Source organism: Oryza brachyantha, chromosome 4 (assembly GCF_000231095.2).
Source record: "Oryza brachyantha chromosome 4, ObraRS2, whole genome shotgun sequence".
Lineage (NCBI taxonomy): Eukaryota > Viridiplantae > Streptophyta > Magnoliopsida > Poales > Poaceae > Oryza > Oryza brachyantha.
Genome location: NC_023166.2, coordinates 11,972,634 through 11,999,739, shown reverse-complemented (window position 1 = coordinate 11,999,739; position 27,106 = coordinate 11,972,634). Strand labels below are relative to the sequence as shown.

Sequence of the window (27,106 nt, the reverse complement as noted above, 5' to 3'; positions counted from 1 at the left end):
GTCAAGGTCCACAAGGCTCGAATCACCAGTGTTGCCATCGGTGGAGCTCGTTCGAATGCCAGGGGAATTGAGATCACCTGTAGGTGGCAGTACGACTTCAACTTTAGGAGTCATGCTGATCACCGTTAGATCAAAAAGAAGTGGCTTAGATAGAACAAAGCACTGCTCAATGAATTATTGGAGCAGTGGGAGTACTGTAGCACCTGCTGTAGCAAATTCTGCTGTACAGTATTTTTAGTCAATCTTGATTGTTCAATTCGATGATCCGACGATAGGGAAGACTTGAGACTGCTAAACTTGTAGTCCCTAATCAAACTGCATGGGATCCATGTTCAGACCAGGGATGTCAGTGCTGGAGTCATAGGAGGTGAAGTCACCGTCTCATCGGCCTCCATGCCGTAAAAGAGACGTGCGATGAGAGAGAATCTAGAGGGGTATCTCAATATATTGTTGGTCCCATGGGAGAAATTCAGAAAAGAGAGGAAAGGAAAGGAAAATAGAAACAAAGTGAAAAAACTGATAAATAGGTGGTTGCCTAAGAGTAGGTATAATAGCAGGCTATAAGTCAGCTATAAGCATATTTTAAAGAGATAAGAGGGGAGAGAGAAGAGAGGTGGGCTACCAATTTGTAGTCAGCTGCACATGGACTCCAAGACAAAATGTGTGTATGACATGTGGGATCATGTATTGATGTTTTGTATGTAACTATTGTATGAATTGACTATTATATTGACTATAGATGAATTGTAGCTATAGTAGTTAGCTATACTATTGAACTTGCTCTAAGTTTGGCTAGGCCTCCTCTTGGCTGGGGCCCTAGGCGGTTGCACCTTCTGCCAAGACCCTTAGCTGGCCCTGAGAGCATGCATGCATGAAGTAGCCTAAAGATGTCTTGTCTGCTTCATCAACTTCAATATTGCCCTTCATGTCGAGATCGAGTGTATTCTGACTGGTGTCCTAGACCTCTTCCTCCTAGGCTTCAATTTCTCTCTTTCCTATCTCCTCACCTACGATAGCATCATCCTTGCTACTGTAGCTACCTACCTCCTAGTTGGTATCACCAATTTTGATGAACACCGATGACATTGCCAGCCTCCACTCGCTCGTTAATGCCTCTAGATTTGGCGTGTGAAGGGAGATAGAGAATGGAGGATGTCATTGATGTTAGGGATGACGGTCAACGAATCAAAATAGGGAGGAGGAGGATGGAGATTGGTCCTCCGGTGATAGGAGATGGGATCAGAGCACTGGAGTTGAGGAATCGAGAAGGGAGGTGGGGGGAGATAGAGCAATGCTTGGAGGGGAAAATCAATTCGGGGAAAACAATTTGATTGGATGGTATATTTCTTCTTATGGCAGGATCTCGTATTGCACTTAACTTTTTGGCAGAAGAGAGGATAATTTTCACTATAAAAGCTAACAAAAGTTTAAAGTTTTATTTGAAAATTTTAGCCATCTAACCGCTCTCTTAATGTTCAGCCTTTGCAAGGTATATATAGGCCTCGTGCTTAATAGTACTCTCTCAGTTACATATTACAATATGTGTTTTAGTCTTACCTAAATTTATCCATGAATTATGCTTCATATATATGTGTTCATTTGAATCTAGAGATGTCTAGAACATCTAAAAATATGAATCGAAGGTAATATATGATAAACTTGTCAAGAACTAGACAATTCTTGATTGGTACATAAATTGTATGCTTTTGTTCTAATCAGAACCAGTTTGATGCTTTTTAAACCTCCAACTACACCCAGAAAGATGGGAGAAAACCTCGTTTTAACATCGTTGAGTTCATGTCATAGTATATCTGTTATGACCTGAAATTTGTAGTGTTTTAAAGGGAATTTGATTAATTCACGGAAAACTCATGTAGAACTCCTACGTTCGAAAATAGCAGTAAAGTCCACTATAATCAGAGTGGATCTAACACGGGGGTGTTAGTGGTTCGAGCTTCCGCTACCCTCACTTAAGTCATTAGAGCCTCATAAAGACCCTCCCTCTCCCCCCCCCCAATTTATAGCAAAAATCAATAGAAAAATAGGCTAAAACTATATCTAACTTGTTCAGATCCCTTTAACTTCGTTGGCTAGATTTACCACTGACTATAATGATATTGGTGAACATACATGATGATGACATAGATATACAAGAGATCAAACTACGTAAAAGGGTTGACGACGAAGAAAGAAAGACTTCAATAATGCCTTCTACGGAATGAAAGGGTATTTTAGAGAAATTTTACAATAATAACTACACTAATTCATTGTGAAAATCATGATAGATTTATTCTAACTCAAGGACCAAAACCAAACCATAGCTACAGTTGAGGGGCCAAATTCATACATACTTTTCTCTATAGGAATTTTCCTCTGTTGTATGGATTATATTATTCAGAAAAAAGAACACTTATATTGATTTGATTTTTTTTCCGTCAAACACGCGCGCAATGCATGGGGGGCTAGAGGGGGAGAGCTGAGTATGAGATTTTTGACTTGTATGTATGCCTTTAGATTATCATCGACAACATAAACAGATTTGATTGATAGATTTAAAATTTTCAAACATTTAATCATTAGTCAGACAAAAAAAAATACAATCGTACAACTACATGCTACGTAAATTCTTGACGATCGCGCATTCGGTGATCCGTTCCCATTTGAGATTTTGAGGGCAGGTACAAGCGCTCGAGGTTGGTGGCTGGCGAGCCAAGTGTCAAATATTTCACGATGCAGGCGAGCCATACGTTATTTCCCGGAGTGATACGTTCTTTCCCGGAGTGATCAAGCTACTCGCAGGCGCACACTTCCCATTCAGGAAGCACTTGCGTGCTATCTCGCTGCCTGGGTTCCATTACTTTCCGGTTAATAACAGCATGGTACGTCTCTCTATCCAAGCCAAATCTGCCTATTCCCTCCGAGCATAAATATTCAAAGTTTCTAAACTTCAGCTATGAAAATTTTTAAAATACATACGTCTCATCTTTTGGTTTTGCTTATAAACCAAAATTTAAATTTTTAACTTTAAATTTAAAATTGATTTTGAGGTTTTTTTATTGTAGTTTATTTTTCTAGTTTTGAATTTTAGATCACTACGAACACATATATAAAAGTTTTATTCGTAAGTTGTTTTTCATCTGTAAATATATCGTATGTTTTTTCTTTTAAAAACCCGAAAGATGAACCCTAGTCTGAGGTGTATATTTATCTTGAAAAGCACTTTTACTGTATCATAAACATAAAATTATTAACTTATTCTGATTAAAAGTGGAATCGAAGTTTTTTTAAGGAGTGGTTGAAGTTAAACCCTAAAAAAATCAAACCTCTTATGTCGATCGGGGGGAAGTACGTTGTTTCGACTTTCTACACGATGGGTTTTGAGACCGGCTGTCGGTGTGCTCAGCGCTAGTGACACAAGGCAGGCGAGTTGCCAAGAACGAAGTATTCACGTTCGTCAGGTTTAGCATTGATCAGAGCGTTGAATTAGGAGCAAGGTGGTTATTTTTGTGCTTAGTTTGTTCAGTGAAAAAGGTAGTTACTACTTTGTGTTGGTCACGTTCGTCAGGTTTCACATTGATAACAGTGTTGAATTAGGACCAAGGCGCGTTTTGTGGTTAGTAACTTGTGCACGAACCATAGCTTCTCACTGTTGCAGATTTTAACAGGACTTGAACACAGAGATTTGCAGGCCCCGTATATGGCCATCAAATTGCAATGCCATTTCACTTTCAGTGAGCAATCAGAACTAACAGCATAACGAAAACAAGGGATCTACTGTACACAAGTCCGCGGTATCGTTGCACGTGAGACGTGGCAACTGGCAACACAATGCAGAGGAGGCGATTATATATATATATATATATATATATATATATATATATATATATATATATATATATATATATATATATATATATATATATATATATATATATATATATATATATATATATATAGTAAGTCTCCATCCTACCATCAGGTGTAACTACTCACTTTATGGTGGTAGTGGTAGGAATTTTCCTACCACCAAGTGTAGCTACTCCCTGCACGTCCATGATGAAAAATATTTTCATAATTATTTCTGCTCCCACCCAACAGAAAGACACTATTAAATCTCATGTGAATGATAAAACTACATATATAGAGTTTATACTTTCTGTTAGAGGAGAGAAGAAATATGTATAGACGTGTTTCTGCACCTTAGACGTAAAGGGAGTAGCTACACCTGGTGGTAGGATATATATATATATATATATATATATATATATATATATATATATATATATATATATATATATATATATATATATATATATATATATATATATATATATATATATATATATATATATATATATATATATATATCCTACCTACCAACTATATCTAGACTATGTCGCCGAGAAATTTGAGAGCAGGGACGCATCTGAGCTCCACATAAAAAAAACGGTGCTTTGATTAGCCTTAAACCACCAAATTCATCATTATATATCCTTGCTTATCCTATTGATGAGCACACGTGTTTCTTCCTGGAAATGAAATTCTATTCAGATACGTAGATCCAGGTTGGAATTCCGAAAGGGGATTGCAAATGACTTAAGCTTCGTAAGTAATTTTACCGGTGAGGAACAAAGCTTGTGATCTATTGAGAAAAAATGCGATACATATCGATTCTCTTATCGAATTGTTTGGAGCAATGAGAAATGTTTTTTGTGACTTGTGAACATGGCAGTGGTAGTTTACATACCTTCTGTTTTGAAGCGCAAACACTCTCATATTTTCGCTTTTGCTTATACTTATATCTTAAAATTTGAATTTTCAACCTTAAATTTAAAGTTAATTTTGGGATTTTTTATCAAAATTTATTTTTCAACATTGGCTTTTACTACATCCATTTCATATTATAAGACTTTCTAAGTTTGTCCTGATTCATCTATGTATCAATGTATATGTTTTGTATTTATATCTAAATTCATTAGCACATATACGAATATAGACAATATCAGAAATTCTTATAATATGAAATGGAGGGAATAGGTCGCTAAGAATCCGTATATAAAAGTTTTACTCACAAAATAGTTTTTATTTGTAAATATATCGTTTAGCTTTTTTTTATAAAAATACTTAAACAATCACCCCTGTATCTTCAGTCAGATTCAATTGGTGGTAATACTCCACTTACAATAAACCATCCTACCAGCACCCCATCCTCGAAAGATGCATGAAATCTTGATGACTCGTTAACTGCCGCCACCTGAGAAATCAAGGACACAACAAGCAAGATAAGACTCAAGACACCGGCTGCAGCCAGATTCAAATGTGGATGTGGTAAATGGGGCATTTAACTATTTGTCACTCTTAATATTGGATAATAATAAATTTGTTATCCGTTATCTATGACATGTGGAACCTTATGTATCTATGACATGTGGGTCCAATAATAAATATATTATCACCACTCGTAAGAGCGGAAAAAAGTTAATTATTTCATGGTAAATAGGTTGTCTTGCATCAAATAATTGTTAACAGTATCGAAGCATATGAATAATTATTGTACGAATAGTCACGGTGATAAATTTCGTCCAGTGTGCTTGGTCCGATGGATATGGTTGGATGGGACATGGCCACCAGTGCTTTAGTAGGGATTGGTTCATAGACAAAGGGTCGATATGGTGGCCACCTAAAAAATATTCCTTAAATATGTTAGATAAATGAATCTGGCTAATTGGTTGGATGAGAATATCCACCCTTGCTAACAAATATCATTAGCAAATAATTAGCGATAATTAGTATATTTTTGTTGTTAATTAGTGAATATCATTTTAAGATTAGTGTTGATTATGGATAGTAATTACATTTTGTTGTTAATTAGTAAATATTATAGGATTAATGATAATAAATATTTTTTATTTCATCCACCCTTTTACATCCAACCAAAAAATTGACTCATCTCATCGAACAAACCAAACGTCAGCTTAGCTTATCATATCTAACAAAACATGGGTTGTCATATCCTATCCACACTTGCCTGTGAATGAAACACAGGCTTTAGAACAATTCAAGGTTGCCTGATGGCCATGCTTTGCCTGCCGCTTGTCTTTGTTCCTTCAGGTTGATTAAGGTCACCTTGATTAAAAAAAATACTCCCTCCATATTTTTTTTATATGACGCAATTAGCTTTTAGCTCCACGTTTAATCATTTGTCTTATTCAAAAAAATTATATGATTATTAATTACTTTGTTATAATATGATTTATTATTATAGAAACTTTAATTATGCATTATAATTTTGTATATTTGGATATAAATTTTGAATAAGACGAATGGTCAAATGTGATTCTAAAAGTCAACGGTGTCATACATAAAAATATAAAAATATAGAGGAAGTAAATCAAGGTTGCATGCTATCGTTTACAAACTTTAGAACAAGCGATGTCGCCATGCTTTGTTTTTCCAATGCCACCTTTGTTTCCAATCATATAGTACTTCGGTGATCTCACAACCATCTCACTAAATCCGTCGTCAACCTCAACAAAATTGGATATGTATCTTGTTTCTCAACACATAGTCACATAGGAGTCGGGTTAGTGCGTTTCTTGTGATTTAGAGTAGGAGGCATGGTATGGCAATTTGTGCATTGGTTTAGAGCTGTGGGGAGGGTGGACGTGAGGGCAATCCTTGGGATCCCCATTGAGGCACCAGAGACTACACTGTCGCTGCCGGCGGCGTCAGGCTAATGTGGCACACAACAAGTGCGAGGCAGCGAATGGTAGGGTTTAGCTGTTTAGGAGTAGACATTAGGTTTTTCATGAAATCAAATAGGGTAAATTAGATATGTTATTATAATAATAAGCTGAAAGACTAGGGCAAGTGGAGGTGGAGAGTACCTTAGGTCGAATTTATGTTATTACTCAATACAAAAAATTTTAATCTTGTCTATATTCATATAGATGCTAATGAATATAAACATATATACAAATTATATATATTTATCAATAGATGAATCTATAAGGCTAGAAAGCCTTGTAATATGAAATAAATGTAGTATTACATTACTTGAATAAATAATTCATTTGATCGAATGAATAAAAAAAATATCATTAGGTCGAATTTTGAATACTCGACGAAAATTATTATCAGGAAGTCAAGATGGCCGAGTTGGCTAATTCTGTTATTACATTACTTTAATATTGTTATCTGCCCGAAGAATTTCAAAACCATGAAGTCAAGATGGCCGAGTTGGTCTAAGGCGCCAGTTTCAGGTACTGGTCCGAAAGGGCATGGGTTCGAATCCCATTCTTGACATTCTCTTTTTCCTTTGCACCATACTTTTAAAGAACTGGTACTCCCTTCTATTTTAAAATATATGACATTTTATTTTACAAGACAAAGTTTAACCAAATATTGATATTGTTGTATTCATATTAGAAAGTATTTTCTTATGATTGTAGTTTTATATCACATAAGTGACATATTAATCGAGTAATCTTTGATCAAACAATGGTCCTAATAAAATAAAATACATTAGTTATCACAATGTTCATCGTAGCATTAAACAACCGTGTCATGAGTACGTTTACTCAAAGCTCAAAAGGAGAAACCCACAGGCCATCAGAATGCAGCAGAGCAAAGCATATATGTTTCAAAACTGTATAGAAATTGTGCAATGGATATTCGGTAGCCAGAAACCGTGATATATAACCCAAGTACTCAACCACAAAAGAACAAGGGAAACCATGTCCAGAATTTTTTTCCCACCTTGGAACATAGGGAAAATGGGTCGAAATCTCTAGTTTAATTCAGTAACCACCACAAGCCTGACTCCACACTAATCACCATCACCCACCGAAAAATTTCAAGAGTATAAAGAGATTCAGCCATTTCATTTGGATGGTTGTTTTTCCTTGGTCTTTTGGATCTTCAAAACCTTCTTCACGATCTTTTGCTCTTCAACAAGGAAAGCACGGATGATCCTGTAATTCACATCTCACAAAGATACCATCAGTATGTATACCATAATATCCTCTCTGTTTTAAAACAAGGCCATGTGCTAACCTCTCCCTAACAGCCTGACCAGATAGAACACCACCATATGGACGGTTGACAGTCCTCCTGTTCCTGGATAGCCTGGATCTTTTGTACTCAGCAGGCCTTAGATGAGGTATCTATACGAAAATCTAAAATTAGAATTCATACAACCCAATAGCTAACACTAACTATATACATGCTACAGCATGAAACAGACATGCAACATCAACAAATAAAATCTTTACAGTGCAGTGACAGAAGAACATAGATAAAACACACCCTAGAGTTACAATGGACAAATTTGATATTTACATAGCTAATTAATTAGTAGAAAGTTAGCAGTGGGCTATAATAAACAGAACAGCACAAAACTCCATAAATCCAAACATTAACTCAGATTATTGGCATCACCACATTATATCAGATCAAATTAAATTCTCTTTGGGACTACCAAATGTCAATGTCTACACTTTGCAAAGAATTCTTGTATAAATGCATTCCAAATCTCCAATAGATATTCAACATAGCCAAGTACCTGACATGACAGATTTGAAAAATATATCTAGGTAGGGTACAACCATACGACCACTGATTATGCTTAAGTCTTAACAATACCAATGTGTATACATGGAGCAGCAGGACTGCAGGAGGCTCTTCTGGGCTAGCAGCAGGAGAGTCTTCTAGGCTGTTTGGTTTGAGGATTGATACGGTCAATTAACCACTTGATCCTAAATAGTTTGTTTGGTTTGACGAATGATCCTAAATAGATTGTTTGGTTTGAGGAATATAATAGATTTGTCAATCATCACCTCATCCCTCACAAGTACTCGATGAACCACCGATTTGATTCGTCGAACCAAATAGCTTACTCATTTCACAAAACGTCGAGGAATGTCACCAACTGGCATAGCATATACACACAAGATACAGAGCTAATCCATTAAAATGTGGTCACTCGATAGCTGATTCACATCATTACAGCAGACTGAATAAGCAGACCAAAGATGGTTCGCACTTTTGTTGCGCGGTTTCCGATATGTTACATGAGGTAACTTACCCCCTGGATCTTCTTGCCGGTGACCGGGCATTTGGGCCCGCTCGCCCTCTTCTTGGTGTACTGGTAAACGAGTCTCCCTCCTGCACCAATCGCGCAAAAATTCTCAGCATACGAACAGAGCGACAACTCCCCCAAATCGCAGCCTAGAAATCGTCCAGAAGAGGTCGCGGGTGAGATCTAACCTGGGGTTTTCACGATCCTAGTCTGATTCGACTTGGTGGCGTAGCTATGCCGCTTCCGGTAGGTCAGGCGCTGCACCATGGCGTCGATCTCGCCGTCGCTCGCTGCGCTCTACGCGTGGGAGAGGGAGGAGGTGGCGGCGGCGGAGGCTAAAACCCTGGGCGAGCAAAATTTGGGGGGGTAGGCGAGGGGAGACAATATAAAAGGGGGGGGGGGCGTTCCGGGACCTGACCTAGATCGTACGGCTTTGGATTTTCCAGATCGGAAGGCTAAATGATTCCGACTTCATGAACCGTGACCGACTCCCGTCAAGTTATCTAAATTTAGTCATCTATATTTTTATTTAGATGATCCTGACATCTTACTTACTATTTTGAAAACGACTACTCTTTCCTTTCCTTGCTGGTTTTGAATCACAAGCAAGCCTAATAAGAGTTCTTTCTGCTTCTCGCAAAAAAAATACCAGTTTTTCCATACTTTACGCAATAAAAAGAAAGAAATGAGTAAGACCAAACCGAGACCGAGAGCGAGAGGAATGGAAAATTGTTCCAAGGGGCTCTCCGTAGCGAAATTTGCTTTCTAAACTAGTTTTATCATTCATATCTCTTTGCACTCCACTAGATCATCCATATATGACATACTCTCTGTCTCTTTGTAGAATGGAGAGAGATCATCCAAATATAAAGTTTCTCTCTCCTAATATGGATGATATCTAAAAATAGATGATAGGATAGTCGTTCTGTTGGAGCTCATTTTGTAGCATTCATTCTCTATTTTCCTTCCTCCTCTATTTTCATGATAGAGGATAGGATAGATGAGCTGTTTGGATGTTCTAAGGTCTGCGTGTAACTGTGGTTATCTATTTTTTTTCCAGTGAATGAATTTGATTTAATGTTATAGTTTTTTTTTGGCTGCAGTATCTTCCATGTATAACCATATAAAATCTAAACTCTTGTATTCGCATCGAACATGTCTTAGTATGGTTGTTTATGTTACAGTCACACTAAGGACTACATTGGATCCAAATCCAACTATGATAACTGCGCCACATGTTTCATCGGATAGATTATGCGATTCCATGTTTGTTATCACACACTTATACTTTATCCCTCTCAAAATAGCTCAATCTTTCACTAACTTCGTCTTTCAAGCAATTAGAGTAGGTAAAAGTGATTAATAAATGCATTTGGACGAGATAAAGTAGGTATAATAGTATTGAAATTTGATAGATTAGAGGATATACTAGTCTTTTTCTTTTTATATTGATATGTATAGGATGGGTGAAAAATAAAAGCTATTTTGGGACAAACAGAGTATTAGATTATCTAGTAGCATCATATTTTGTGATGGGATTGGGACATTTGATTCTTTTTTCATCAATTTGACATTATGAAATTATAATAGGAAGTTTAAACCAAAATTTAAATACTGGAGTATAATTTCTATTGAAACTTTAAATATGAAATCAAAATTCAAAAAAATCAAGTCAAATTTTAAAACTTTCAACTCAAAATTTAAAAGTTTTCAACTCAATATGTGAAACGTTTAAGTCCAAAATTGAAACTTTCAGGTTAAATTCAAAAATCTCAACTTAAATAAATTTTGAAACTATCAACTCAGTTATATTTTAATTTATTTTGTTATTGATCATGGGACTGATCCTGGACTACTAGAATTTTTGATGGGTTGGACCCTATGTGAAGGCTAGAAAGTGAAAAACAAATGGAACAATTGGTAACAAACAACTCACAACATGTATGGATAGTAGTCTTCCATCATTGTTGCTTTGTTCAGCCAGACTTGAGCGCACCCCCCCACCCCCCACCCTGCGCATGTAAGGTAGGACCATATAAATCTGACTAAATCATAAGCAGGCAACATCTTTTTAATGATAATAGAATAGCACTTCTCCAAACTCTAAATGGAAATGTGAGAAGCTTGTATATGCATGTGACAAGCTTGCTCACCAATGTCTCTTCTATAGCATTGTTGATCATGGCGACACACTAAAATAGGTTTTGGATGGGGTTGGTGAAGGAGAGCATTTGACCTTGTAGGGATCATCGATCAAGAAGATGATAACAAATTAGGGAACCCGATTAGAGTTGGGGCTTTGAACTGTTAAATGGTGACACGCCCAGACATACTGTCTGATAGGGTGGTCTCTGTCCCGAAAACATTCCTCGAATTTCTCAAATGTATTTTCTTAAAAAATAGGCATTATTTGGAAAATAGACAAGTGTTGTTATAGCTCTCCCCGAAGGGGTTTCCATTGGTTTTCAAAGCAAAAGTACTAACGTAAAGGGCATACCTTAAACCTGCGTTTAAGGCACTACTCAGAAGGGCTATTTCTCTCAAGCGAAATGCACGAGAACGCAGGCTTACTCTTTTTTAATCAAACTGGCACGAGGGGGCTTTCGCGATAGCTGATTCATTGAATTGAGGGCATACAGACCGGTTGATACGACAATATCAAGGAAATTGCACTGAAATAAACTTGTAATTTGACCGGTGAACCCGTTGAAGCTACGGTAGTTGTTCCCTTAACTTGTTGATAGGCTAGCTTGAGAAGTGCCATCGGAACCTATCCGGAAAATTGCCCCCTCGGGATAATGGAAATATCCACCATTGAGAAATACATTCCCGGGCAAGAAAAGGTTAAAGACTTGACGCTTACTCGGACAAGAAGGCATTGGTTGTGGTTTGACCCCCAGAGCTAGATGGGGTATGCCACTGGATATTTTTCCAGAAGGAAATTATCCTGCGAAAGCGAAGCGATGTTGGCTCCATACCAGGAATATAAAAGTAATCGGTGCCGCCTCAAATGTGATAGAGTATTAGGTTGACAAACTAATGCTGTTAGCAATGGATTGTCTTAGAAGGCAAGACAACACTGATGGATTAGGGCAACATGAGCGGCTTGAGATGGCAGAGGTGAGGTAGGGCATGAGAATCAACACCAAACTTGAATTTAAAGATGATTACAATGTCAATTGGTCAAACAAAAGATGGAGAAAAATAATGAAGAGTATAAAAAAAGACATCAAAGAGGAAGTGTTGGTGGGCCTCATAGACACATGCTACAGTGCAGCATGCTAGGAGCTTAGTTTGAAAACTAGGGAGGGTACATGGGAGAAATCGAGGAGGTGAACGAAGAAAGAGGAGGATTAGGTTATAGGCTAGCATGATTTCTTAGGCCACCTCCAACAATAGAGATAGCATACTATCTCTAAGCATTGTAAAAGACAACTTCTCCAATGGTTTAGCTCTTAGCAAATAGCTCATAATACAAATGACCCCACCATTCATCCTCATTTGATATTAAAATATGTGCAAGAGATTATCTCTTGATTAAGAGATAGTTTTTATCTCCCTTCTATTAAAAAATTATATAGTACATCTTATAAATAGCTTATAGATATCTATTGGAGGAGGCCTTAAAGTGATGTTGAGCATTGTAAAATTGCTTATCTAAATTTTGGTCTTGATGACTAATTGGTTACCTAGAAAAGTTTTAAACATGATTTTGGTACAGGTGCTATAGTTAGGTTTTTCACGAGAAATCTATACTAACCATAATTTTTCACTCTTATCTTTTCGTTTCTGTTTATGCTTACAAGCTTAAATTTGAATTGTCAATCTTAAATTTAAGTTAATTTTAGAGTTTTTCACCGAAGTTTATTTTCCACCTTTGTCTTTTATATCTCTAAGGATACATATATAACTTTTTATTAACAAATTATTTTTGTTTGTAAATATGTCATTTAGAATCACCCACTTTCTTATAAAACACTGATATGACATGCTATGAGTAAATCTAGATTTTCTGTAAATCCCATGCAGTTAAATTAAACGGTTGAGAGATTTCTTTGTAAAGATTTTTTTTAAGAATTGATTAAATGCATGTATGTAGTAGCGCTTTTTTTTTTAATAACAGTTCGCCGTTTTTTTTACAAAGCGGAATAACTTATTGTCATAGTGCCAAGGACTGGACGACGTAAACCGGGACACCTCAAGGCTCGAGCCTGACGAAATCCGAGTGCAAGACGCGGGTACTCAAAAACCGAAATGTTCAACTGGAGCACTAGTGACCGGTGGATCTGTGGCCCGCTGTGCCTGTCGTTAGGGGTGGCAGCGCACCGGGAGAAGTGGCCAGCGCGCATGAACGGCGCTGCGAGGATTTTTTTTAATTTTTTAAATATTTTTAAGAAATAATTTTATTACTAAACCTCCGGGAAAAATATTTCTAAAACTAAACTTTTTGGCCACGCCAGTGCTGGTGGTGTGGCAAGACAACGCTGTCATCCCGCCTGTTCGGGCACGCCATTATCAATGGCGTGCCAAGAACGCCACCGACAATGGTGTGGTAAACCCACATCAATATTGATGGTGTGGCTAAAAGATTTATGGAATGAAAATATTTTCTTCGAAGGTTTAGTAACAAAATTATTTTAAAAAGGCTTAAAAAATTAAAAAAATCCGCTGCCTGGGCCCCACGGGCACGGTGGTACCGCGCCGCGGCTTCGTGCGCGCTCACACGGAATGGCACGGGCGCGCCCTGAGTGCCCGCGGCGCGCGCGTACGTGATTATATTCGGCGCTGCATCGGCTGTCCGCAAGTCGCTGGCTGAAGGCGGGAGAGCGGCTTATTTACAAATAAAAAATAATTTATAAATAAAATTTTTATATATGTATTTCTAATGATATAAAAGATAAGGGTGAAAAATAAACTTTAGTAAAAAAACTTTAAAATTAACTTTAGATTTAATATTGAAAATTTAAAATATGGCTTATAAACATCAGCATAAATGAAAAGACGAGGATAGAAGTGAGCTAAAAATGTTAGGAAGAACATGACTGTTTGATCAAGGGCGAGTGCATTTTCGTTGTGTGCACGCCTCTAGCCACTACGAGGCTGGCTTACACTACATGCTGCGTGCAAACTTCGAGCGGGTAAGGAAAATCAGTTTTTAGTATATGGGTGTAGGTATACCCGTGTGCTTGCATGTCATCTAAATAGTCATTAAAAAATATTAAAAAAATGATAAGATAGATTAATATGAGTTATATCACTCACAAACATGCAAGTTTAAATTCAACTTCTATAAGTTGTAGCAAAAAAAACAAATAAAACTGAGACTAACTATACACATATTCATAATTATTTTTGTTATTTTTACTACAACTTGTAGAAGATGAATTTAAGCTTGCATGTTGGTGGAGTGATATAACTCATATTAAACTATCTTATTAATTTTTTTTATATTTTTTTATGACTATTTAGATGACATGCAAGCAACGGGTGTATATACACCCGTGTGCTAATAAACTGCTTCCGCGGGTACAGTACATATTACATTCGCGTCGATCGACTTGCGTACGTGTCGCGGCAGCCTTAGCTTGTCGATTCCTGGCATCTCTGTACAAGTATCTCTGTATGACAAAATCTTTCGAACTCCACAAAGGCAGAAATAACGCAGACCTCGAGACAGGAAGGGAGCTAGAAGAGGAGGAGGAGGAGGAAGAAATCAAGAAATAGAGATGGAGAATTGACACTTGAAATCCGAGCATATCGATCATGGACTTGACCCAGGAGGCCAGCAACTCAGCACTTGTTGTGTATCGGGTCGGACCCTCGCCGGACTCGCCGCTTGCTCATCCTGTCGGGATCGAACACCTTCGAAGGAGAGGAGCCGGTCGCCGTCGCCACCGCGGGCTTCACGGAGGCGTCAATGGCGGCGGTGGCACTGCCGCCCTCAGCGAGCTCTCGCGGCAGCTCCGCCTCCACTGGCGAGGCAGCGCTCCGGCGGCTCGATTCGGCGAACACAGCCGGGACTCTGACAGCGAGAACCTCGTCGGAGCCGGAGGCCAGAAGGACGACGACGAGCACAAGCACTAAGCTGAGACCTCTCATTCTCTTCTCTCCCTTGTAGCAACCACGGGTACGTTGCTGGTTACCACCTACAAGCAGTAGCTAAGCTAGCTTTGGATGAGAAATGTGCGTGGATAGCGGAAGCCTCGACCATGTTGGTGACAATGGCCGCATCCTGTGCCTTTGTTCTGCTAGATATAGGAGTAGGGAAGCAGGAGTCTGTAACTGGAGATGGCTGAGATCTCGGTCCAAAAGCATAAAGCTCAAAGAGTGATGGACTGATGGACACCCAACAGGGCAACCAAATCGCTTTATACTTGAAGGTGATTCTTGCTGGGTTTGCTGGCTCATGGTGCCATGCATTTTGCATGTAAACCCAGTGGTTTGGTAGAAAGAGATGGGGTTTGTGTGTCTGCCTGAGAAGTAGGAGTAGCTTGGCACTGCAGGATTCTAAGTTAATGGTGATCAACATGAAAAAAAGAAAAACCAAAGGTGATATAGTGCCCACTGGGAAAAGAAAGCACAGCATGCAGTTGCTGCGGTGTTGAATGCTATTTTAGAAGAATCTGCCAGGTGGAAAACAAAGATGTTGGGGGAATAGCTAGCTACACCGCAGTGTCACTTGGAGGAATTGGGGACCAGTGCAAGATTGTCGCTGGGTTACCTCTACTGCCTCTTTCTTTGGATTGTAATAAACCGTCTCTTTCCTTGGATTGTAGATCAGCCAACCCAAGCTGTTGCTTTCTCTTCTTTGTGTACTTTGGAAGCTTCTCTCTGAAGAAAGGAGCACGCCTCCCCATGCCGAGAACCAACACAACGCACATCCTGCTACTCCTACTGCCCGTGCTTTACTGTGCTTTATGCTGTGTTATTCTGCAGTATCATTCTTGGCCCCTTCTCGTCATGTGACACCGTTTTACCTTGGAATTTATTTTCCTTGAGTTTTTGGTTTTTGAAGCTTGTTTTGCCTGGGATTGAGTGGGTCAGTCCAAAACTAAAAGCCAATCTTGGCCCGTTCAAAGATCCAAAGTGGAGCGGCCAAGCCACGCCGCACAGCGAAAAGCCTCCCACTGTTGCCGCTCGTAGCGACATTCCCTTCCGCTTTTGCTTTCTTTGGGTAATCCCCTGGGGTTTCACTTGGAGCAAAACACCCTTGTTACCTACATACTTACATCCATGAGGTCATCAAGATGGACTAACTGTATCATAATCTTCAAAAGATTATGGCGTTTGTGAAGGAACGAGGCAGGAGCACTGCCGATACTATTAATAGAAGAGAGAGATACAGGGGTATGCTAATGAGGCAAAAAGATTATGACGTATGTGGAGAGAGAGTTTTGAATCGATTAATTTTAGTTCTCAAGAAAAGACGAAATAGCTTCATATTGGAAGCCTGAACAGCTCAGCTAATGGGATAGATTACTACTTATAGTGTAATAGATCGGGGATGCCAACTTACTGTTATAAATACATCAGATGCTTGCCTCTTCTAAAGGCAAGGCTACTTCAAGAGTTTCAGCACCTCTTTGGATTGTCAAGCTCACCTTGTCTCCAACGCCATAATCATCTAGAACCCTCAATAGATCAGACTTGCCTTTTATCTGCTCCAAAAGAGCCAACATGAGAAACAGAGACTAGGCTAAGGCTACCTTAGTACATAGCATCCAAGGGTTCCGACAGAAGGCTATAAAATCAGTTTAATGTTAATCAATAAACACTCACAGGTTTACCATCTACTGCAACGATGATATCTCCAAGAACAATGTTACCAGCAAACCCCCTGCTGGTAGGAATTAGACCAACTTTGGCTGCAGTACTGCCCCCAGGAACCTGCAGAAACAGAAATATTCTGAACAGAATCCTGTATGGCCAACAGGACAGATGGGTAACCCTTTAACTCAACCTACCTGCAATATTAGAGCTCCATTACGAACATTAAGCTGATATGCGATTGGATCGGGAGCAAATTCCACATTCAAGCCAGGGCGTCGGACCTTAAGAGAGGAATGTAAGTATAACTTAGACTAAAACAGTATACAGAAGCTAAGCACATGTGTCAGCAAAGAAAAAGAAAAGGGGAAGTTTCTTAACAGCAATTCAAAATGTATGTGTGCTCTAAATTTTTCAAGGGATTGAAGAATATATATTTCAAGTGGTTTTTCATGAGGGGAGGGAAAAGTTTATAGGCAGAATTCAGACCAAAAGAATTTTAACTATCTACCAAAAACGTTCCTATAGTGTTTACAAAAACTTATTGACTGAAAATTTTCTTCTATATCTAACACCTAAAGTTATCTGAGGATGTTTCAAAACATATTGATCTAAAACAATGCAAAGCACAAGTATTAACTATTGATAAAGAATCCCAATATGTAAGATGACCTAATGCATGGAACATATACTTGTCTCTATACATATGGCATTGCCAGAAGCACGTCACGTTATTCTAAGGGCACAATTAGGAATTTTGGTTTTAAGTTGATAATGTGTGACCAAAAGATGTCCATACAACGTACTTTTCCAAACTGAATTAACTGAGGAGCTATTTTAAGAACTGTTGATGATGGGATGGCGAAACCAACACCTGCAGATGTTCCTGCAACATTGAAGAAATAATGGCATCTCAGGCTAACTAGAAACTATTTAAATTATAAGTTATGCACACCTGAATATCGGGTATATGTTATAGCAGATGAACTAATAAAACGAATTGTCTCATACACACCTTCAAGGAGAGGTGACTTAAGTCAATATAATCAACTATGTCAACTCTTGCTCACTAGGATGCAAGCAAACTAGTTCAAATAATGCTGCAAAACTGAATTTAAACATGATAGCATCCACGAATCATGGCACCATTGTAATCTAGTAAATGAGATGATGTACAGCAATCCAGGGAAGCTTTGCAATGTGTTAAGACCATTTTAGTTTACTGAGGGTAAGCTTTTACTAATATGACATAATCTCTTCTGATTGTTAATAAGCACTGTGGTTGAGGTATACTTCATCTATAGAAAGCATGGACATCTGCTAATGTTATCTCAGCAAGTCAGCACAAAACAATTCAGTGCAATTTTCAGAAATACATTACACAACAGGATATTCTAACCTGTTTGTGTGAAAATTGCTGTATTAATACCAATCATACGCCCTTTCAAATCTAGCAATGGACCACCGCTGCATGAACATTCATCGGAGTACATGCTTAGCAAAATACTTGGTAGTACTCATTTCAGATTTAATGAATTAAATAGCTCACACATGTTATATAGACCACTAATTGTAAGTTACAACATACAACACGATTCATTTTAACCCTAGATGCTCAGTGCCCCATAGTACAGGTAATACATGCTAAATCACTTGAAGGAAGAGGGCAATACATGGCCAAGCTGATATATGACCACAGATATGGTCAAGTTCCAGCCTAGCATGGTAAAGTGGTAGCCACAAATATGATCACTATGCCAACTGCTAGAGCTGTGATTTAGCCCCAATCTATGTGTCCTTCCTGACTTTAGACACGATGCTAGAAACTCAAGAAAGAAGTAAAATACTTCCTCTTATGTGACTCCTGAGTCCACTGTTTTGCACTATTACATTAGACAAGTATTCTCATTTTGTGCATAGTAGAAACCATAAACAGTATATCTGTAAAGTTTGGTGGAAAACTAGTGATAACATGGTTTAGGCTTGCCAGTAAGTAACAATCACAACATAAAGATATAAACCAGTACAGATAATATTAGTTTCTACATTGAGTTCTGAAATAAGAAAAAGAGGTAGTCAATTGATAAAATTATTAGAAAAATATATCTACTAACCTGTTCCCAGGGTTAATAGCTGCATCTGTTTGAATTCCACCTCCAATTGTCACTCCAGCTTGACTAAAAATATCTCGATTTAAACCACTGATGACACCAACAGTTAGAGTATGATCAAAGCCAAACGGATTCCCAATTGCTAAACACTGCTGACCAACTCTTAAAGCTGAAGATTGCCCCACATTAATCGGCTTCAACAGATCTGTGGGAGCATCCACCTATTACATATCCATAATCCATAGGTGAGATATTAAAAGTGTTTTTTCTGCAGATAAATTTTTTACATGAATTATAATATTTGACCAATCAATAAATTAAGCCTGGCAACATTTGAGCTCAGGTAAACATCACAAAAGGACTTAGGTGCTAACAGACCCAAAAATTGTCTAATATGGCCCTCCCAGTGGCTGTCCTTGAATTAGATTTCTATTGGGACAGGGCAGGCATAAAATGATCAGGTAAATGCAAACATCTTGGTATATATTTAATACTATTTCCAAACAAATAATAAAGCATGGGTCATATAAAAGAGTATGTATTCCAATCTCTCAAATGACTCCCCCTTCCTTCAGTCTCGTAAATAAACTATTATTCAAAAATCATTTCAATCAAACAATTTGATACCCCTAACTCAACAACATTATTGTTCCATGTCATGAATCTGGAATGGCAGACATAAAATACATAGATGCCAACAGAAAAGAGGAAGCATTTGGCCAAAGAGATGGATTTTCCATGGTGAAATTAAAACGTTAAAAGATATCATATTTTCCTTTTCAGTTCTTTCCATTTTCTGTGTTCTTTTTTTTTAATTTTCTGAGTCCATGACATATGCTGTGTGAGTGAGATATAAATAAGCAGACAGTTAAATTCTTGGCGAACGACAAAAGGGTATTAGTGAGAGTTTGAGGCATGCAGATGCCAGGGAGAATGGGAGATGAAGTGATTTGCGACTAATAACATGCAGCACACAGAAATGAGATGAGGGAAACCATGATTAACATAGTGATATATAGTAATTCTCATGACTAATCAAAATATCTCTCAGACGCTCACCTTAAGAACAGCAAGATCTTTAGCACGGTCAGCACCAACCAATTTGCCTTCAAAATTTTTCTGTATCCTTTCAAGTATATGTAGGATAGTATTAACTATTAGTTGGCTTGCATATACAAGGAACAGCACAATTTCATATTCATTAACTCATGAAATTATCCTGTAAAGTGAAGTTACATAAGAATTTACCCATTGGCAGCAAGAATGTTGACACGTGCAACAATTTCGCCAGGTTTTGGTTTTCTTGAAAGGGCGTTCCCAACCACTGTCATCGCACCAAAATAGAAAATTAATGAAAGTATGCAACAAGGGGAAAGGATCAAGCACAATAATAATATCTGAAGGAACTTATATTTGTCACATATGGTGGATTTTTAATTTACTGACTGCATACCATGGTAGTTTGTAACAATGTGCCCAGAATCATCCCAAACTATGCCAGAGCCATTTCCTTCAGGAATCTATGATGAATGTTAAGAAGTTTCTTTTAAACAAAGGCTTACAAAAAAATTACTAAATGTAATTATATGACTCTACAAATGCTATCTGCAAATAATGGACAGGATACAAAGAGAACAAATCACCGGTTCCTTGTCTAACTTTACCTATGATCAAATCAGTAGTAGATGGGAAACAGGGAGTACCAGACTAATATGGATTATGCTTGTTTTGCATTGGTCAATTTGAGCGACAACTAACACATACTCTTGAGTCTAAACTATGATACAAAATCATGTTTTAAGTTTACCTCGACAACACCAGTTACATTAAGCTGAGGGCGCAGCGTTGCATCAAAAATGTTGACAACTGAGTAAGTATTTGTTTCAAAAAGCTCTGCAATCCGTTTCTGCCATGCAATCCATACAAAGAGAAGTATCCAATAGATGTAAATATATTTTAGGAACACTTAAAAAAGGATAAAGTGTGTCCAACTTAATACTGACCTCAGTTGGAAATAATGGACCGGATGGAAAAATCTTAGGAGTTACATCATCAATTTCAACAGGTGGATCACCCAAAGCCAGCGCTGCATTAAGATAATGTAAGTTACAAAAGCCCACATACCATGAAAAGGAGCAAATTAAACACTACAGTGGGAATCATTTGGTTAGGTGGCAAGGATCGAGTTAATTTCTATGAATAGCTAAATTATCATGTCACTTAGTCCGAACCTGGGAAATACCTTGAAGAATGTAAGCAAAAACAAAATGCTGAAAGTGCAACAAGCTTCCTCCTTGACGCAAGCAGTACAGGTTTACTTGGCATTTCACCGTTTGCTTCCATCAGTGATCTGAAATATAATTCATACTAACATAAAAGAGAAAAGGAGCAGAAAAGGTGGGCAACCGGCTAGCAGTAGTACCTAATGTCAAATACCCCACAGAGTGAGACTCGGGCAAAGGACAATACTACTTGCATCATAATTTTCCTTCATCACTTATTGCTTATTAAAACAAAGATGTCAAACGGAATACAATTGGAACAGTGAGCAATCTCCCGCCGCTACAAGGTGCCACGATTTTACTCGCACTATCAAACGCACCGGGATGCAAACAAACAACAGCGCATACACAGATTGAACATAGAGCAATCTAAAACCGTACCGACGAAAACCAACCGGTTAGAATTTTTTTGGGAACAAAAAAGAAAAAAGCTGGCGCACGGGAAGAGGCGGACAGACCTCGGGGCCGTTCCCTCGCCGTCGTGGGTGGCGGCGGAGGCTGCGCACTCGACAGAGAACCTCCGGCTGCCGGCGATGCGCCTTCCCGGGGCGTAGGCGGCCGGCGCGGCGCAGGCCAGGCTGTGCATCCTCGCGTCACGAGTGGGAGCAAGCAGGAGGAGGGGGTGCGTGCGTGTGTGGCTCACGCTCTCCCACTGTGAAGCGAGAGTACGAGATGATCCGCGAAACGATTTGACGCCTCGCAGCTGGAAACTAACGGCTTATGGCTTCCAGCCCATCTCTTCTCAGCCCAACTAAACGGCCCATAGCCCGATACGGTGAGATTTTTGCCAAGAGGGCTGCTCGAGCACGGAATGGTTTATGTACTAGAGCCGCGTTCCCGTATAAGTTAACTTATCCGACGTATTAGATGATTAATTAATTATTAATTATTAAAAAATATAAAATAGTTTAATATAGAATTTTTTTAAAAAAATACACTGTTTGGCGGTTCGGAAAACATGCGCGCGAAAACGAGGAGTTAACTTACCGGCACGGACGAATGTGGCCTACCTTGATTTTTTTTATTTAATGTCATTGACTTGTTTGATCATTTATTTTATTTAAAAATCTTCACAATTATTAATATTTTGTCATGATTTATTTTATTCTTGAAGTTATGTTAAACCTGATTTATAATTTTGTATATTTAAATAAAATAAAATAATACGAATAAATTAAATAGTTCAACGGTATTAAATAAAAACAACAAAATTAGCATAGAGTTTAGTAGTATTAGTGTCTCAATATATTTATTTAGAGCCCAATATTTGAGATAATAAAGGCCTAGCCGTTTATACATATTTGTCTTTTATTATTTTTTTCCATTTTTCACCCTCGAGCATCCAAGTTTTTATAAGGCTGGGAGTCGTTTTGGACTACTGTTAATCCCTACTTTCCAAATGACACTTATTTTTACATCGCTAACCCAAGTTATTCAAAATGCCCATTTGTATTCGCAAATCGGTCATTTTCCCAGGGTGATGAGATGAGCGTCATTATTTTTTCGTTTCTCTTTATACTTATAAGCTAATATTTTAATTTTTAACTTTAAATTTAAAGTTAATTTTAGATCCTTTATCATAATTTATTTTTTATCCCTAATTTTATACGCCTAACAACACATTTATTACTCTAAATTATTTTTCGTGCTCACTTGCTTGCTCAAAGTCCAAACACAAGAAAAGGATAACACGTGCATCAAACTCCCCGCCGTCCGCCGATTACGCCCCTCGCAGCCCAGCTCGGCCTCTCGGCCCACCACCGGGGCGCCGCCTGTCGCGCGCCGCCTCTGCCCTTCTTTCTCCTCCCTGCCCCATGCCGCCGGCCGCCTCCTAACCCGACCTGCCTCTCCCCCCATCCATGGCCACCGCCGCCGCCGCCATCGCCGCGGCCCTTCTCCGCCGCTCCACCTCCTCTAACCACCACCGGCGTATCCTTCTCCTCCTCCCCCTCCTCTCCCACCTCCAGCGCGCCGCGCCCCAACCCCCTTCCCCTTGGGTCCCGCCGCCCCACCGCCGCTTCTTCTCCTCCGACGTAACCGCCGAGGGGGACAATAAGCCGCCTCTTGACGCGAAGCAGCTATGGCGCGAGGTGTCGACCTCGGAGCCCGCGACCGGCGCGTCGCGCCTCCCGAAGGCCACGTGGGACGCCGTGGTGGCGCTCCTCCGCGGCTTCGGCAAGGACCCGGCCATGTCCGACCAAGCCCTCGCGCTCTACATCCCTGCCTCGGCATTCCCCGCCTACGCGCAACGCTTCCGCCACTTCCTCCCCTCACGCCTCTCCCGGGAGTCCGCCGAGCGCCTCCTCTCCCTCCCATCTGAGGACGCGCACGCCCTCCTCCTACCGGCCTTCGCTGAGTTCTGCGTAGCCCACCTCGCGGACGAGCTGAGGCAGCACAAGTCCATCATGGCCGCGGCGGACCTCACCGCGCCGCACACATGGTACCCCTTCGCTCGCGCCATGCGCCGGCGGGTTGTGTACCACTGTGGTCCCACCAACAGCGGCAAGACGCACAACGCGCTCACCCGCTTTGCCGCTGCCAACTCCGGCATCTACTGCAGCCCGCTCCGGCTCCTCGCCATGGAGGTCTTCGACAAGGTCAATGCCCTGGGCGTCTACTGCAGCCTCCGCACCGGTCAGGAGATAAAGGAGATGCCTTTCTCCAACCACGTCGCTTGTACCATCGAAATGCTCTCTACCGAGGAGCTCTACGAGGTTGCTGTGGTTGATGAGATTCAAATGATGGCTGACCCTGTCAGGGGCTATGCGTGGACACGCGCCGTTCTTGGGCTCAAGGCAGACGAGATACATCTGTGCGGTGACCCTAGTCTGCTGAAGATTGTTCGGAAGATTTGTGCAGATACTGGAGACGATTTGGAAGTGCATCAATATGAGCGGTTCAAACCGCTTGTTGTTGAAGCAAAGACACTGCTAGGAGACCTCAAGAGTGTTCGCTCTGGTGACTGCATTGTCGCGTTTTCACGCAGAGAAATATTTGAGGTGAAACTGGCAATTGAGAAGTTTACAAAGCACAAGTGTTGTGTTATATATGGAGCTCTTCCACCAGAGACACGGCGGCAACAAGCAAAATTGTTTAATGAGCAGGATAATGAGTATGATGTGCTTGTAGCAAGTGATGCTGTTGGTATGGGATTGAACCTTAACATTAGGAGGGTGGTATTTTATAGTTTGTCCAAGTACAATGGGGACAAGATGGTACCAGTTGCTGCTTCACAGGTAAAACAGATTGCTGGACGTGCTGGTCGGAGAGGCAGTATTTACCCAGATGGGCTCACAACCACTTTCTTGTTGGATGATTTGGATTATTTGATCCAGTGCCTTCAGCAGCCGTTTGTGGAGGCAAAGAAAGTTGGTCTATTTCCTTGCTTTGAGCAGGTGGAAATGTTTGCCAGCCAGTTTCCTGACCTTACTTTCAGTGAGCTGCTGGATAGGTTTCGTGATAATTGCCGCATTGATAAGGCATACTTTATGTGCCAACAGGAAAATATAAAAAAAGTTGCTAACATGCTTGAGAGGGTCCAGGGTCTCTCGCTCAAGGATCGCTACAACTTCTGTTTTGCACCAGTAAATATAAGGGATCCAAAAGCCATGTACCATCTTCTGAGATTTGCTACACACTATAGCCAAAGCCGCCGTGTTAGCATTGCGATGGGAATGCCAAAGGGTTCTGCAAAGAATGACACTGAGCTTCTGGACCTTGAGACAAAACATCAGGTCCTGTCGATGTATTTGTGGTTGTCACACCATTTTGAGGAAGATCATTTTCCTCATGTGCATAAAGCTGAGGAAATGGCAACAAATATTGCTGATTTACTTGATAAGTCACTTGCCAACGCATGCTGGAAGCCTGAATCAAGGAAGCAAGCAAAACCAAGACAAGAAAAAGAAGAGTGCAGTGATGTGGACCAGGCATCAGATGATAATGCAAAGAGTCATTCAAAAGATGGTTATGAAAGGTCAATATCACGTATAAAACCATTCATGAGGTACAGCTTCCCTACCTATATGTTTCATAGATATGTTGATTCATCAGAATTACACAAACATTTTTTTCCTTACATATAGTTCTTTGACATATGGTACTTATTAAATATAACAGTTCAAGATATCATATTTGTTCTCTTATATCAATAAAATTAGTATTTTTGGTTAAATAAAGGAGTTACTACAGTACTTCTGTGGAAGTGTTTTGTTGGACCTAAAGAACCATCACCTGTAAACGACCACAACTGTTATATGGATCTCTGTCATGGGCTCATGAAAAAATCAGAGCAAACCTTGTCTATTCATGAACCTATAACATAAGTTGTTTACTTTACTTATTGAGGATGGTAACTAATAAGGCCAACTTTATTTTGTGTGAAGTCAATGAGCATGCCTGTGCTGAAAACTGACACTGATTTCATGCTCAAACTAAAAATATCATTATAGCCCCACTAAAGGTGCTTATAACTAGAGGTAAATCTGTAGAAATGGGCTGGTTGAGACTTGAGATATTATAAATTTATAATCCTGCATAAAGGTTGCTAGTTGCTAAAACCAGGAAAAAAAATTATCACTTGATATATCTGCTGACTTAAGGCAGTACTATGAATGTGTTTGCTTTTTTTTCCTCTTGTGCTAATTGCCATGAAAGTGGTAGCAGTTTGTCACCAATTTTCAATTACGATATTGGTATAACTTTTGAGTAAACTAGTGGAACTATATGGTTTATGTCATCCCGTTGGGAACTCCATAATGTTTGTTCAAGTTTCATGCCCTTTTCATTTTTTATGTTGGCTAAACTAAATTGAAAATTGAGAACTAATCTACAAGAATTTTCTCATTTACCTTGGTCATTGATGTTATAACTGATTGCACCTTGTAATGTGTCACTGGATTGGCAGAATCTTTATTCCATGTTAGTTAAGTTTCTTTGAAGATTAAGTTCACCTAAGTTTCCTGATCATTCAGAACTTTGTTTATCATTGGCCTTCTGTAAAAGGAAAATAATTTTCCAAATCATCTTAAATTGATATATTTGAACAAGGTGAAGGTCTACATTCTTGATCTCAAGGTTTAAAATTCACCATGTTAAAAGAAGAAAAGGAAGAAAAGATTGCCGTTGATTGCATGGTGGGCCAGATTTTTGCCCCAGTAGTTTCATAATTTGAGAGTATAAAACAATTTTCATTGATATGATTCCAGATGCAGTTGTGATGATACTGTTTCCTTTTTGTAGGAAAAGGCTGGACAGACCTAGCCAGGATCCTTCTTCCTTGAACTATGTGGCATAAATGACTTGTGGGTGATTGATTAACCACGACTGATTGCCAAGACGGTACAGCGATTTCAACCCCCCAAAGTAGCAGTTCATCTATCAGTTCTGGTGTAGGATGGTTTGGTTACGTTGGGAGAAGTTTGGAATTGATCTTATCCCCGAAATGATGAAGCTATCCAGAGGTGTGCTAACAGCTGTTTTAGTGGCGTCACTTGATACTTAGTAGATTAATTGCACGACGAGGACTATCGACATGAATTCATGAGAATTAAATTATTAGGGTTTTCTTGATATATGATAGAAAGGGATTGTGACAATAAGTAGCTGGGAGTAATAGAGTTTCTTTTACAGTTCACTTTGGATGTACGGGGCTATGTTCTCACCTGTCTCTGACGGTGTTCGGGGGAAAAAAATGTGCTTTCGTCAGCACAATTATTTGTATACCTTACATGGAAGTTCATCTAACACTAACTTTAAGACCAGGTACCGAACCCTCTGACCTTTACAATGCCGTTGGGGGTAAACCCGCTATGGTTGCTTTTATTTGATATGCATATATTTTGGATGAGTTTGATTACATGATAAAA

General features: G+C 39.3%; 3 protein-coding genes and 1 non-coding gene across 5 annotated transcripts; 2 read left to right on the top strand and 2 right to left on the bottom strand.

The window, feature by feature from the left end:
• The first annotated feature begins 7,224 nt into the window (after positions 1-7,224).
• On the top strand, positions 7,225-7,305 carry TRNAL-CAG. Its single transcript has one exon. It is a non-coding gene; the product is annotated as a tRNA-Leu (tRNA).
• Positions 7,306-7,606: 301 nt separating this feature from the next.
• LOC102710114 (60S ribosomal protein L34) lies at positions 7,607-9,450 on the bottom strand. Its single transcript, XM_006652305.3, has 4 exons — positions 9,268-9,450; positions 9,086-9,165; positions 8,056-8,165; positions 7,607-7,973 (listed from the first exon to the last, which is right to left on the bottom strand). The coding sequence occupies exons 1-4, from the start codon at positions 9,344-9,346 to the stop codon at positions 7,883-7,885; spliced, it is 360 nt and encodes a 119-aa protein (XP_006652368.1). The 5' UTR covers positions 9,347-9,450; the 3' UTR covers positions 7,607-7,882.
• A 6,900-nt stretch (positions 9,451-16,350) lies between these two features.
• On the bottom strand, positions 16,351-21,906 carry LOC102710396 (protease Do-like 8, chloroplastic). 2 transcript variants are annotated; one of them, XM_006652306.3, is made up of 13 exons: positions 21,698-21,906; positions 21,189-21,307; positions 20,961-21,043; positions 20,765-20,863; positions 20,411-20,477; positions 20,206-20,281; positions 20,017-20,083; positions 18,961-19,178; positions 18,246-18,313; positions 17,653-17,732; positions 17,044-17,130; positions 16,859-16,966; positions 16,351-16,737 (listed from the first exon to the last, which is right to left on the bottom strand). In XM_006652306.3, the coding sequence occupies exons 1-13, from the start codon at positions 21,823-21,825 to the stop codon at positions 16,609-16,611; spliced, it is 1,329 nt and encodes a 442-aa protein (XP_006652369.2). In that variant the 5' UTR covers positions 21,826-21,906; the 3' UTR covers positions 16,351-16,608. The 2 variants fall into 2 exon arrangements, with proteins under 2 accessions (XP_006652369.2, XP_040378847.1); XM_040522913.1 differs by lacking the exon at positions 21,698-21,906 and adding an exon at positions 21,380-21,450.
• A 1,089-nt stretch (positions 21,907-22,995) lies between these two features.
• Positions 22,996-27,088, top strand: LOC102718172 (ATP-dependent RNA helicase SUV3L, mitochondrial). Its single transcript, XM_006653418.3, has 2 exons — positions 22,996-25,245; positions 26,481-27,088. The coding sequence occupies exons 1-2, from the start codon at positions 23,099-23,101 to the stop codon at positions 26,533-26,535; spliced, it is 2,202 nt and encodes a 733-aa protein (XP_006653481.1). The 5' UTR covers positions 22,996-23,098; the 3' UTR covers positions 26,536-27,088.
• The last annotated feature ends 18 nt before the right edge of the window (positions 27,089-27,106 follow it).